The sequence below is a fragment of the Salmo salar genome, chromosome 21, assembly GCF_965601325.2.
Source record: "Salmo salar chromosome 21, fSalSal1, whole genome shotgun sequence".
NCBI classification, from domain to species: Eukaryota; Metazoa; Chordata; class Actinopteri; order Salmoniformes; family Salmonidae; genus Salmo; species Salmo salar.
The window spans coordinates 7,670,102-7,685,637 of record NC_138311.1 but is presented as its reverse complement, the minus strand read 5'-3'; the positions used below and the strand labels follow the sequence as shown (position 1 = coordinate 7,685,637).

General features: G+C 42.4%; 1 protein-coding gene across 5 annotated transcripts in view; it reads left to right on the top strand.

Annotated features, from left to right (window-relative positions):
* The window catches only part of pcbp3 (poly(rC) binding protein 3), a 181,377-nt gene that overhangs the window by 97,433 nt on the left and 68,408 nt on the right, over nucleotides 1-15,536 (top strand). For all 5 annotated transcript variants that reach the window (XM_082966945.1, XM_082966943.1, XM_014163880.2 and 2 more), the window contains exon 5: nucleotides 11,483-11,652. In XM_082966945.1, the coding sequence (XP_082823071.1) occupies nucleotides 11,578-11,652 (75 nt within the window). In that variant the 5' untranslated portion in view covers nucleotides 11,483-11,577. The remainder of the gene's footprint in view (nucleotides 1-11,482; nucleotides 11,653-15,536) is intronic.

Genomic DNA, 15,536 nt, shown 5'->3' with positions numbered 1-15,536 from the left:
ATTATTTACCAGTTGTGCACTCATTTTCTGAGATTCGGTTTTTGTTTGTTTGGGGGCTGTCTGTAGACACAGCAGTAGTCGTGGGATTGTTTGAAAATGGCCTTTGTCTGGCATCACACAAACACACCATCAGAAGCGTTTATAATGTCTCAGGACCTCGGCCTGTGCTGCAAGAGGGCGGAGTTAACCATTTAAGAGAGTGGTGAATGTTCTGCTAAAAAGGCAAATCCGGGAAACTACAAAAAGCCACCATTAGTATGATGACTGGGTATTATCTATGTCATGTATTATTATCTGAAATTTAATAAATAAATAAAGTAAAATCGAATTTATTTAGCCATAAGGAACAATGTAGTCATCGCGTTTAAATTACATAATTCTGGAACCAAGCGGTACTGGTTCTCCTTTTTTATTATTATTTGATTTTTTCCTGGCTTGAGACCTTTATAGAACAATGTTATTCAGATGCTGTCATGTGAATAACATACACAGTCATTCAGAGAGGGATCCAGTGTCTTTAAAAGAGGTTTGTGTTCATGTGAGATAGGGGCCCGTTGCTCACTGAGAAAGCCAAGCACAAGCAATGAGAGAGATGAAGCCTCTTGAGTCCCATACTAGGGATTAGGAAGGGCTGTCAATAGCCTCAATGTAACATAAAGGAGGTTCTTTCCACATCAAAGTGGTTCCATTAAAGGCACGCTCCTTAATTTGTTTTTCAGTCAACATCAGCAACCCCACTTAGTTTGCTATAAAGCTGATGGATGGAGCTGGGGTAATCACCAGTGCTTAATTTAAGCCAGATCAGGATCCAGCACCTCTCAGTATTGGACTGTTAGGTTCCAGAACTCATTTGCCAGGATCTGGTACGTCTCCTGCAATGAAAAATTATTTTCACTGTTTGTAATGTAAAAATTATAATAAAAGCAATCATGTAAATTGCTTTGTCATTCTCCTGCCCTATAAAAGACGTAATGTGAAAACGTGCCTGATACTCTAAGAATTGATTTGTGTTGGCCCGGGTTCATGGTTTGCACAATTATGTCAATAAAATATGTCAAAAGTATGTTCATACAGCTCTTACACATGTGTAATTGACAAAAGAATCGAAAAAAAAATGAAAAACGGTCCAGAAAGCACTTTTTTAAGGGGGTGATAAGTTTTCAAAAATAAATACATTTTTTCAAAGTTTTACTCTTGGATGTTGACTTGTGTTACATTTGCAATAAGAAAATCCACGGTGGAGCGCGCTCGCCATCTATAGGATTTTTGGGGTGTGACACTTGGCATTTGCCATATGAAATTTGCAATATGATTTGGATGAATGTGGACCAAATTGGGTGGTATTGTCATTAGGGTGTATGATTCGTGTGGTGCCAATATGTTCCCATTCATTTTTGTCCATTTCATGGGGGTCTTCCCTTACTTCAGACAACTTACAAGGCCCTCATCCCCGTCATTCACAGGAGAAAGAGACGGAGATATCGGGGACGTAGGTCAGGGTGCCTTGTAAGGATCCGACGGCGAGTGGGTAATCTGCTTCTACCATCAGTCCTATTAGCAAACGTACAATCATTGGATAACAAACTAGACGTGCTACGATCATGAATATCCTACAAACAGGACATTAAAAACTGTAATATCTTATATTTCACTGAGTCGTGGCTGAACGCAATATGGATAAAATACAGCTGGAGGGGTTTACGCTGAATTGCCAAGATAGAACAGCTGCCTTCCGTAAGACAAGGGGTGTCGGTCTGTGTATATTTGTAAACAACAGCTGGTGCACAAAATCTAATGTTAAGGAAGTCTTGAGGTTTTGCTCGCCTGAGGTAGAGTATCTCATGATAAGCTGTAGACCACACTATTTACCAAGAGAGTTTTCATCCATATTTTCTGTAGCTGTCTATTTACCACCACAAACCGATGCTGGCACCAAGTCTGTGTACAAAGCTCTCCCTCACCCTCCATATGGCAAATCTGACCATAATTCTATCCTGATTCCTGCCTACAGCACAGACTGTAATATGTTCTGGGATTCTTCCGATGGCATTGAGGAGTACATTACATCAGTCACTGGCTTCTTCAATAAGTTCATCAATGACATCGTCCCCACAGTGACCGTACGTACGTACATACCCCAACCAGAAGCCATGGATTACAGGCAGCATCCGCACTGAGCTAAAGGCAAGAGCTGCCACTTTCAAGGAGCGGGACTCTAACCCGGACGCGTATAAGAAATCCTGCTATGCCCTCTGACCAACCATCAAACAGGCAAAGCATCAATACATGCCTAAGATTGAATCGTACTACACCGGTTCCGACGCTCGTCAGATGTGGCAGGACTTGCAAACCATTACAGACTACAAAGGGAAGCACAGCTACGAGCTGCACAGTGACACGAGCCTACCAGACAAGCTAAATTACTTCTATGCTCGCTTCGAGGCAAACAACACTGAAACATGCATGAGAGCATCAGCTGTTCCGGACGACTGTGTCATCACACTCTACATAGCCGACGTGAGTAAGACCGTTAAACAGGTCAACATTCACAAGGCCGCGGGGTCAGACGGATTACCAGGACGTGTACTCCGTGCATGAGCTGACCAACTGGCAAGTGTCTTTACTGACATTTTCAACCTGTCCCTGACTGAGTCTGTAATACCAACATGTTTCAAGCAGACCACCATAGTCCATGTGCCCAAGAACACTAAGGTAACCTGCCTAAATTTCTACCGGCCCGTAGCACTCACGTCTGTAGCCATGAACTGCTTTGAAAGGCTGTCATGGCCCATATCAACACCATTATCCCAGAAACCCTAGACCCACTCCAATTTGCATACCACCCCAACAAATCCACAGATGATGCAATCTCTATTGCACTCCACACTGCCCTTTCCCACCTGGACAAAATGAACACCTATGTGAGAATGCTATTCATTCACTACAGCTAAGATTTCAACACCATAGTGCTCTTAAAGCTCGTCAATAAGCTAAGGACCCTGGGACTAAACACCTCCCTCTGCAACTGGAATCTGGACTTCCTGATGGGCCTCCCCCAGGTGGTAAGGAAAAGTAACAACCCATCTGCCACACTGATCCTCAACATGGGGGACCCTCAAGGGGTGCGTGCTCAGTCCCCTCCTGTACTCCCTGTTCACCCATGACTGCATGGCCAGGCATGACTACAACACCATCATTAAGTTTGCCGACGACACAACAGTGGTAGGCCTGATCACAGACAATGATGAGACACCCTATATGGAGGAGGTCAGAGTGGTGCCATGATAACAACTTCTCCCTCAACGTGATCAAGACAAAGGAGATGATTGTGGACTACAGGAAAAGGGCTTGTAAGTAAGCATTTCACTGTAATGTAATGTTGTATTCGGCGCATGTGACATACCATTCATGTACTGTATTTTCATCACATATCACATCTGTTATTTATGAAAGAGTGGCATGAGTCCCAGAAAATATAGCCTGATGGTATAGCATTTTTGTGTGCCATATAATGTACAGTTAACTGACAATATAATGGAAAAGCTTGAGTAAATGAGTGATACAGTTGTGGTTCCTGAGTTAATTAAGCCATCATGCTTAGGGTCATGTACAAAATGCTGGGCAAGCCATTATTTTGGCTACTATGGCTACGTCTCCATAGCATGACAATGTCCCCATCCACAAGTGGTCACTGAATGGTTTGATGAGCATGAAAAGGATGTAAATCATATGCCATGGCCGTCAGACACCAGATTTCAACACATATGAAAACTTATGGGAGATTCTGGAGCGGCGCCTGAGAGCGTTTTCCACCATCATCAACAAAACACCAAATTATGGAATTTCTCGTGTAAGAATGGTTTCGCATCATTGCAATAGAGTTCCAGACTCTAGTAGAATCTATGTCAAGGTGCATTGAAGCTGTTCTGGCTCGTGGTGGCCCAATGCCTTATTGAGACACTTTATGAGTTTCCTTTATTTTGGCAGTTACCTGTAGTTCATTGCTCAAGGAGAGGAAGGTATTTGCTACCTCCAGTGTATAACAAGCTCAGTTTACGCGTTCCTTAATAGAAGTGTTTTGTCTGGTACATGTATGTGTTGTCTGCACGAAAAAAGTAGTTCCGCTCTTTTCATATTCTGTCTGAATGGACTGTCTACACTGAGTGTGTGAGGGGAAAGCAATTTGTTTCTGCTAATACCCGTGTCATCCTTTCAGAGAAACCACAATTTGGAGTGGAGAGAAAGCAGGATGGTAGCCCCGAGCACCCGTTTTCCCACATTCCTCCTTTCCTCTTTCTGTTACTTTTTCATAATCTCCTCCTTTTTTCGTCCTATTTTGTCTCTTCGTGAATGCAGTGTATTGTGGGTTATGGCTGAGGAGGGTTTGTGAGAGGAGGGGAGAAAAGGCCCCATGCCCCCAGTCGGTAATTTACCCTGAAATCTCTCATGAGCAACAGCGTCGCTAATAAACACTGTCACTTCCTGTTACACTGCAGTCTTTTATCCCCTGACAGGAGTAGTGATGTGGCTAATAAGATAAATCATGGTTCTCGATCTAGCCAGGTCTCTCTGTCAAGTTCCCTTGAGCTCAGCCTAGAAGAACTTGATCTGGGGACCTAGACTATACTAATTGTCAGCCAGGTTTTAAGATCGAAGGCAATGAGGTGGCTATTTGATGTCCAGGATTTTTGGAAATAAAGGAGATCATTTTTACTATTTTGTGAAATACTGTGTGGCATTCAATGTTTTTTAAAGCATGCTCAATTGATCTACCTCGACCCCAAAAATGTCAATATTTCAGCAAAATGGTCAGGAAACAGCCTTCTAATTGGCTTACATCGAATGTTTCAGAGTAGACCACCAATACAATACACTGTCAAAATCCACCTCTTGAGTTATGCCACAGAGATAATAAATAATAAAGCATTCAGAGATAATCAAGCCCACTGATGGTCATCTCCCTGTTTGGCTTGTGTCCTCTTCAATGTCTCATTACTTTATTCATCATTTATTTTTGAGGAGGGAGCCTGAATTATTTTCATTACGTTTACCGGTAATGAATTGAAAAGTAAAACCAATGAACTGCGCTCTCTCAGTGATATGGAATGCCATAGCTGTAGACCACCATGGGAGATACTTACCGAAGAGACATTTGAGAGATCCCCTGTCAAAAGTGCTATAAATGACGCAATACAGATGGGGTTTGATATAGCTTCACCCCATTTAATCAAGAAAGGTTTACATGCACAATACCACTCAACTCAACAAGCCCAGAAACAGCTGTGTCATCAAACCCAAGAAGGATTCACAAATTGGTGCGGATTATAAGCAGCCATATTATAAACCAACAACTGATGGTGTTCTCTGTCTACTGGTATATCCTAGTTTACATTACAGATTAGTATTGTAGTATCAAGTAATTGGTTAAAACAAAATCTTAAAGAGCCAGTGTTAATAACTGTAGCCTACATTGAGCCACTGAATAGTTTGATAGTGGATAGATTACTTTCTTGCAATAGTAAGCTCATTCAAACACAATATTTTTCCTATGTGGTGAGGATAGAAAAAACATTTCCCAGTTTCAAACTAATTAATAAAAGAGCCTGTGGTCTCAGTTAGATTTCGATTCATAATCTCAATTTGAAAAATAACATTTTATCGAGACAGTTTAGTGAGAAGGGTTCTTTGGTATGGAGAAAAGAGATGATAGCCATAGGTTAAGTCTGCATCTGGCTGGAAATGTGTTGTTAACACAGTCCCGACTCTCTATGTCCATGAAAACAGCAGAAAAAAGACACTTTGCTGTTTATATGCATTGAGAGTGATTATAACAACCCCTCACTAGAAAAGAAGCGACTATTTTACAACAATAGTGATCTTTGCAGATTAAATTGTTACATTACTTCAGTCCCAGGTGATTTCATGTAGTTGGGATTTGGTGTAGATTGGTGTGGTTACATGTATACTGTCAACAGAATTTCAGTTTCAACACACAAATGAGAGAACAGAAAAAAGACAATTTGGGTAGCAGTTTGACCAGGCATTAAGCATGATTAGATTTAACAGCTAGCAACAAAGAAGGGGCCGGAAGCCCTTTAGTGGAAAGCCTGACCCACTTTCTACATCACACGTCACGAGAGATAATGCTCCTAATAACAACAAGGAAAAAACGCAAATTACATGAAATTACACACACTACAAATAACATTATAAAAATAGATATTATTTTTATGTATCATATACTGCAATGGGATGGGATTATCATTCTAAATAGAAGCTTATTCAAATGTATGGCCCGTCCAACAGGAACGACCCCTAGCCCCTACCCCGACCCTGCGGCTTGCTTTTTAGGCAGAGGTCGGAGGTTCAAATCTGGCCCCAGCTATGAAGCGTGATTGTGTTTGATATTGAAGACTATGCTGGTCAGCGTGTCAAGACAACCAGAGAGAGTGGCTGCCACACAAAAGGTTTCTAAAGGGCAGTGGTGATGGGTGGTAGAGAGTGATATGGGATTGTATAAAGAAATGACCAGCACTTGCAAATTAAGTGTTACTCTGATATATTATCAGCAGGATGCGGAGTGAATTCCACCCAATGAACTGCAGTGATTACGGACCAGAAAGCTAGGCAAACACAGATGGCCGAAAGCAGGGGTTACGGCCAGGAGGGTATAATAAGGAGTGACTTCCACTGACTGTAACATACTCCACTGTCTGTGGAGCAGGAAGCTGGGAAAAATATTTTAATTTAGGAAAACATTGTGTATTTTGTTCCTTCGATGACCAATTTCAATTAGCTTATCCAGCATGTTTCTTGTATATCCACCGATGAAGAAAACCAACAAATAGTTTATTTCATGTTTGTACAGCAATGCCACATTCTTTTGCATAGTTCCCTTGGGTCTCAAAACGGGCCTTGTAGGGACTTTGGGTAGAGAGAGAGAGGGATGCTTTGGTGTTTAATGTGTCCTGTCTGGTCAGTGCACCTAGCACAGTGGCATGCATCTCACCAAGACATCAGAGTGGGTTTATGTCTGTCTACTTGCCAGTTGATTTTAACCTGGAATAGTGTCTTTTGCAATATAAACTGGGCTGGAAGATTGGGAGCACAATTGGTTGGCTGTTATCATAGCACTCATCCATGTTCCCTCTTCCTATCTATTAATATTTTTATCTCTATCTTATGCTCACAAATACACACACAGGCATAGACATGCAGCACACACACGCATGCATACATACACTCACGTGCTAACAGACACACTTAAACTCAATCTCATAAAAATATGTGTGTGAACTTGATTTATTTTTGCATCAATGACTCATGTTCACACATCTGTGTCATGCAAAGTTTAGTAACTTATTTTCCTATTCTGCCTATCACTCCGAGTCTCACCCTTACCGCTGAACTGTACAGCCTGCTGACACCAATCTGAGTCAAAGCATCATACACTGCATGATACACTGCCCCTTGATAACGGCCGTGAAGGTGATGGTGCATTTCAGTCTCTCAATCCCTTGATCAAAGACCCATATGACCCATTACATCTGCCTTCTATATCAAAGAGAGCTGTATGGCCTAGAGTAGAGGTGTATGTGTCACTGTGTCTAGGAGGCAGAAAGGGGCACCATCCACTCATAATGGATGTTCTTCAGGAATAATGAGAAGGAAGTAATGCTGCACCATTATGCTTTCAAAGACACATTTTAAATATCAATCATCCTTTCTTAAATTTTCAGTTAGAACGTTTTGGCACACACTTTTTCATTCTACAAACGAACAAAACCAAAAAAAGACCTGCTTATGAATTCACAACATTTCCGAAGGGGCTATTTCCTTATGAGACTATAGGTCAAAATTAAGTTGTCACTTAAGAACCACTGTATTTACACCAATAGTATGTGGACACACCTTCAAATTTGTGGATTTGGCTATTTCAGCCACAACTTTTGCTGAGAGGTGTATAAAATTGAGCACACAGCCATACAATCTCCATAGACAAACATTGGCAGTAGAATGGCCCAAACTGGAGAGCTCAGTGACTTTCAATGTGGCACCGTCGTAGGATGCCACCTTTCCAACAAGACAGTTCATCACATTTCTGCCCTGCTAAAGCTGCCCCGGTCAACTGTAAATGCTGTTATTGTGAAGTGGAAACGTCTAGGAGCAACAACGGCTCAGCCGCAAAGTGGTAGGCCACACAAGCTCACAGAACGGGACCGCCGAGTGCTGAAGCATGTAGTGCGTGAAAATTGTCTGTCCTCGGTTGCAACACTTACTACCGAGTTCCAAACTGCCTCTTGAAGCAACGTCAGCACAAGAACTGTTCGTTGTCAGTTTCACGAAATGGGTTTCAATGGCAGAGCAGCCGCACACAACCCTAAGATCACCATGCGCAATGCCAAGCGTTGGCTGGAGTGGTGTAAAGCATGTCGCCATTGGACTCTGGAGCAGTGAAAACACATTCTCTGGATTGATGAATCAGCTTCATCATCTGGCAGTCCGACGGACGAATCTGGGTTTGGCGGATGCCAGGAGAACGCTACCTGCCCGAATGCATAGTGTGAACTATAAAGTTTGGTGTAGGAGGAATAGTGTCTGGGGCTGTTTTTCATGGTTCGGGCTAGTTCCCGTGAAGGAAAATCTTAACCCTACAGCATACAATTACATTCTAGATGATTCTGTGCTTCTAACTTTGTGGCAACAGTTTGGGGAAGGCTCTTTCCTGTTTCAGCATGACAATGCCCCCGTGCACAAAGCGAGGTCCATACAGAAACGGTTTGTTGAGATTAGTGTGGAAGAACTTCGCTGGCCTACACAGAGCTCTGACCTCAACCTTATCAAACACCTTTGGGATGAATTGGAACGCCGACTGCTATCCAGGCCTAATCGCCCAACATCAGTGCCCGACAACATCAGTGCAGGTTCCGCAGCAATGTTCCAACATCTAGTTGAAGCCTTCCTAGAAGAGTGGAGACTGTTATAGCAGCAAAGGGGGGACCAACTACATATAAATGTCCATCATTTTGGAATGAGATGCTTGACGAGCAGGTGTCCACATACTTTTGGTCATGTAGTGTATGTAAGCTGCTACATTGTATTGACTTCAGGTGAGCTTGGCCACTTTTTTTGTACTTTGATCCTGGTACTTAAATGAGGAAGTCGAAATTGGAAGCCCCAAAATCAGCGTTGGGTAGGCTACTTTCTAAATGTAATCTGTTACAGTACCTAGTTACCTGTCCAACATTATAAACAGTAACCTAACTTTTAGATTATGCAAACTCAGTACCCTTCACAAACATCTTCTGAATGTAAAAGTAGTCCAATAAGTAATCATCTAGTTTTTAAAATATCTGTAATCTGATTACAATATTTTAACTGTTAACATAACTAATGTTACAGCAATTATTTTTCGTAATCAGATTACATGTTAGTGATTACATGTAATCAGTTACTCCCCAACCCTTCCCGAAATTCATAGCCAGGTGAGAAGCCTGTCCTGAATACAGTTTGAGAGGTGCTCCCTCTTGTGTTATAAACTCTCATGAAGATGATCCGTCATATCTATTCCACCAGATCAGACCAGCATCAAAGTGTCACGGCTGTCGAAAGGAGTAGCGGACCAAAGCGCAGCGTGTGTTTAGTTCCACATTTTATTTACTCTGTGAAACTCATGCAATACATCAAAATAACTGAATAGACAAAAACAACAAACCGTGACGCAGAGGAGAACAAACACTACTCAAAAATACAATAACCTACAAAACCCAGGAAGAAAAACCACTTCTAAAATATGATCTCCAATTAGAGACAACGAGGACCAGCTGCCTCCAATTGGAGATCAACCCCCCCCAAAAAAACATAGAAATAGAAAACTAGAACTAAACATAGATATAGAAAAAAAACACAAAACACTCCCTGTCACGCCCTGGCCTACTCTACCATAGAAAATAACATCTTACTATGGTCAGGACGTGACAGTACCCCCCCCCCCCCCCCCCAAAGGTGCAGACTCCGAATGCCACTAAACAAAAACAAAAGGGAGGGTTGGGTGGGTAACTCCTATCTATGGCGGCTCTAATGCAGTCCACATAACCTTATCCTCTAGCAGAGGAGGTGGCTCCAGTTTGGGGCATAACCCCCGCTGATCCCTCTGCTTTAGTACCACCGGACCGTGGATCGTCGGAGGAGGAACCGGACTGTAGGCCATCGCTGAAGACTCTGGGCTGCAGGCCACCTCAGGAGGTTCTGGGATGCAGGCCGCCTCAGGAGGTTCTGGGATGCAGGCCGCCTCAGGAGGTTCTGGGATGCAGGCCACCTCAGGAGGTTCTGTACTAGGGAGCATCGCTGGAGGCTCCGGACTGGGGAGCGTCACTGGAGGCTCCGGACTGGGGAGCGTCGCTGGAGGCTCCGGACTGGGGATGCGCGCTGGAGGTCTGATGCGTGGGATTGGCATAGGTGGTGCCAGACTGGTAACACGCACCTCAGGGCGAGTGCAGGGAGGAGGCACAGGACGTACTGGGCTGTGGAGGCACACTGGAGGGAGAGTGTGAGGAGCAGGCACAGGACGTACTGGGCTGTGGAGGCGCACTGGAGGCCTGATGCGGGGGACCGGCACAGGTGGCACCGGGCTGATGACACACACCTCAGGGCGAATGTGGAGAGGAGGCACAGGACGTACTGGGCTGTGGAGGCGCACTGGAGGGAGAGTGCGAGGAGCAGGCACAGGACGTACTGGGCTGTGGAGGCGCACTGGCGACACAGTGTGCATCACCGCATAACACAGTGCCTGTCTCGTCACTCGCTCCCCACGGTAAGCACGGGAAGTTGGCTCAGGTCTCCACCCTGACTCCGCCAATCTCCCCGTGTGCCCCCCCCAAAAAAACATTTTTTGGGGCTGCCTCTTGCACTTGCCTCGTGGTCGGTATAGTGCCTCATAATATCGCCGCTCCGCCTTCGCTGCCTCAATTTCCTCCTTCGGCCGGCGATACTCCCCAGCCTGATTCCAGGGTCTTTTCCCGTCCAGAATCTCCTCCCAGGTCCATTTCTGTTGCTCCTGGGCACGCTGCTTGGTCTTTTGATGGTGGGTGATTCTATCACGGCTGTCGAAAGGAGTAGCGGACCAAAGCACAGCGTGTGTGTAGTTCCACATTTTATTTACTCTGAAACTCATGCAATACATCAAAGTCAATTCCAGCTATTTCAGTACATGGCTGGAATGAAACCTAATTAGATTTTAAATTGACTTTTTTAAAATGTTATTATAGACAATCTCCTTCATGTAAACTGAAATTACATTTATTTACTAAATTGTCTGGAATCCAAATGAAATGGACCCAACATGAATGGTTATTATTGTCGTGTTCTGTATGGAAGAATTGGGTACTCATGTCTAAAATCAGTCACTCGACCTAAACTTTGATTAGTTGATTGAATGACCTAACCTTTCTGGGTATGTTGGTATCTCCTTGTTGTGTTCCAGGTGACTGGCTGGCTACTGTACCATCACACTCCTCCCATTCCTGAGGAAACCCTCTTCACGACCACACTCCTCCTCTCTTCACCTCCACTCCCAGTATGGAACCCAACAAAGTCCAGCCAGAGGGCGGCCTCAATGTTACCCTCACCATCCGCCTCCTCATGCACGGCAAAGTAAGCAATCTCTAGTCTTCATACATCTCTGGTTAAGGAAGAGAAACCTAGATAATAGTTGATATATGTCTGAATTACAGTAGCTCACCCAGAACATGGAATTATGAAATAAAGAGAATGTTTACCTTTCATTTTGTCAGACCGTTTCTGCAAAACCAAACATTAACCAAATGAAATAAATTAAACCTCAAACATCATGCGGGCGTTGGAGATATGGGTGTGTGCTAGTGGATCTGGGCAGGTGTGATGTAGTTGATGTTTGTATGATCTTTTCATTTGGATGTGTATGTTTTGTATCGTTTATAAAACATAAATTCAAATAAAAAATAGTAATAATGTTATCTCACAACCAAACAGAAGCTAGATGGAAATGTGGTTGGAATGATTGTTGTTGTTAATTGGCAAGCTGGCTGCCGGTGACTCAGCTGCTGTCCTTCTGGGTGATGCTGAGTGCATGTGACCATGGGGGAGAGGTGAGAGAGTGTTAGCGCTCAAAGCCATCACTGCCCGGCTTCCCTAGTCGTACTGCACCAGACCAAGATGATAGAGAGTGATTGCATGCATATTTTGGTTTGGCAACAATTAGATTGGGTAGCTGTTCGACCTTTGCAAGTACATTGCAATTGTCACTTGGGCTCTTTGCTAGTGAATATGAAGTGATGCCTCGAAAAGCTGTGGTAACACTTTATATTAAGGTTCCTTAATAAACCATTTATAAACAGTTTATAAAGTGTACTTACCATATATTTATCATTGTTCTTACATTTGTAAATGTCAATAAGCTATATTTTAAGTAATTTACTCATTTATCAACACTATTTTAAATGATGTATTATTGTTTCATAAGATAATTAATAAGGTGTTTCATCATAGTATGTTCACAATGTGTAAATTATTAATAATGTACTTATAAACCAGCTATAAAGGAGTTATTGTCAACTCTTTTGATTATTTATAAGGCATTTGTTAATGGTTGATTAATATTTTGACTGAGAATTTATTTACATATTTTTAAATGTATTTATAATATTTCATGAATAGGATATTTATTAATTGGTAATGAGTGCGTTTGTAAATGTGAGTACATGCACTTACTAATTCCTCAGTTGATGATTAACGTAAATCCTTATAAACCATTGACTAATTATTAATCAACTACTTTCAGCCCCTAATCTGCACTATACACACTGAATGGCACACATACACAATCCATGTCTCAATTGTCTCAAGGCTTAAACATCCTTGTGTAACCTGTCTCCTCCCCTTCATCTACACTGATTGAAGTGGATTTAACAAGTTACATCATTGAGGGATCATAGCTTTCACCTGGATTCACCTGGTCAGTCTGTGTCATGGAAAGAGCAGGTGTTCTTAATGTTTTGTATACTCACTATACTCACTTGAAGTTCAGTCCTATGCCAATATGTTTTCACCACGGTGACGGACAAAGGATATGGCTTGAAAATGTACCCCTATCCAGGGATGGAAGGTGTCACTGTACTCCAAACTTCCTCATTATCCAAGCTGCAAAATCGAGAAAATTGAAATACTACAATTTTTTTATTAAACTACCTTTTTTAAGCATGTTAGGCTAGCGTGGAGCATCAGGTAATGTCTACTAATGTGGCCAGCTTTTGGGGAGTAGCAAGTCATTTATAAATGCTCAGAAAGTATATATATAATGCACACTTTAGATTAAATGGTTTATAAGTATTTTATAAGGATCTACATTAATCATCAACTGAGGTATTAGTAAGCGCATGTATTCACATTTATAAATGCACATATGCAAACAAGAAAATGCAAATCCACTAGGTGGCACTTCCCGTGGCCACTGATTTGAATGCAGGGCAACTGAAATCAGTTTTACCAAATTTTGACCAGGTAATTTTTACCAGCATGTCATTCCTACTTAAGAGCAAAAACTCAAACAGGAAGTACCAATGACGAGCTCAATACGAAAGTGGTCTTATGAAGTGGATGCTAAACTACAGGACAGTTTCACAGACTGGAAAATGTTGCCGGATTCATCCAATAACATTGAGTAGTTTACCACCTCAGCCACCGGCTTCATTAATAAGTGCATCGACAATGTCGTTCCCACAATGACTGTACATACATATTCCAGCGAGAAGCTATGGATTACAGACAACATCCGCACTGAGCTAAAGGCTAGAGCTGCCGCTTTCAAGGAGCGGGACACTAATCCGGATGCTTATAAGAAATCCCGCTACGACCTCATTGGATGTGGCAAGGCTGGCAAACTATCACGGATTACAAAGGGGAACCCAGTCGTGAGCTGCCCAGTGAGTCAGATGAGCTACACTAAACAAAAATATGAATGCAGCATGCAACAATTTCAAAGACTTTACTGAGTTACAGTTAAAATAAGGAAATAATTAAATTGAAATAAATGTATTAGGCCCTAATCTATGGATTTCACATGACTGGTATTACAGTGTCGTGTCTTTGGCTATGCCGGATTAAGTGATATGACATGCTAACTTATAAAATGATTTCTCTGTAATTAATATTACCTGATTAAGCTAATCACGTAAATGTAATTAACTAGAAAGTCGGGGCACCACGGAAGAACGTTTATAGAGCTGTTATCTTCCGAATAAACTCTTCAAATACTTTGTAATATTTTACCTCGATAGCAGTCAATATTAACCCTTGTCTTATTTTCAGTCTCATAATGAAAGTTGTAAATTCTTGGCTATCTTCACGAACCCTGGCTAACAAGTTGAATCAGCAATACAAAATTGGGTTTAATTATTTATTTACTAAATACCTAACTAATCACACAGAATTACAAATACACCGAATACATATGATGTCATACAGAAAACGTCCTGGTGGACGGAACCTGTATGAAAGCTAGTTACACAAAGGAAAGGGGGTTGGGCTTGAATGAAAGAGCGGGAAGATTTAGGAACAGAGAAACAGCAGCTATGCTATCGTAAATACATTATCTTATGCATTCTAAATTACCGCCCATTTGGAAAAGGAAAATGCAATAAATATTTACTCTGAGCTGCACTTCGGTAGATTGGTCGTAGATGCTGGCCGGGTTGGCCAACAGATCTCCCTGTTTTCGGAAGAATGTCAATGGTGGTCCATTGGATACGTGGTGGTATCTTCGTCTGGTTGTTAGACTGGATCCGTCGTCCGTCCTTTCCTAAGCCACGTTAGCAGCGGCCGCTGCTAACTCAACGGCTAGGAAGTAGCACTTCTGTAGTGAATAAGCTCAAAGTTCATACCAGTTCATACCAGAGCTCACGCCGAGGTTGGCTTAGTTCTGTCCTTGACATGTGTGTCCTTCTAACGTAGAGGCTGCAGACCTCCCGTACTGGAACCACTGGTTATCTTTTCGTCAAAGGATTATATAGTGGAGAGGGGGAAGGAGGTGTTTCATCGTTTATAATCCCTGTCTCTTCACAGGGTTGGGTTACTGATCGAGCAGGGCACTTTCCTTATGAAAACCCAAATCTTTCATTCGGAAGCTAAAATTACATTTCATCTCCTAACAAACATTTTCAATATCAAACATTTCAATTGCAGAACAATTCCATGTGACTCTGATAACTAGAGGGTGTATACTTTCTCAGATACAGTTTATGTCGTCCTGTCATCAGTCATAATGTCTCAGATGACAACTGAACTGACATACATACTCATTACGTTCCCAAGCATATTTCCAACTGGTTTTATTAACAAAATATGTGGTACCTTCCCCATTGTTTGATGTTCCCAGACTCTCTATATTCAACACAGGCTATTCAGGTCCTTCAGTAGATTCAGAGAGGGGAAGAGAGAAAGGTATTTATGGGGGGGGGGGGGGGTCATAAACCTTACCCACAGGCCAACGTCATGACAGTCCC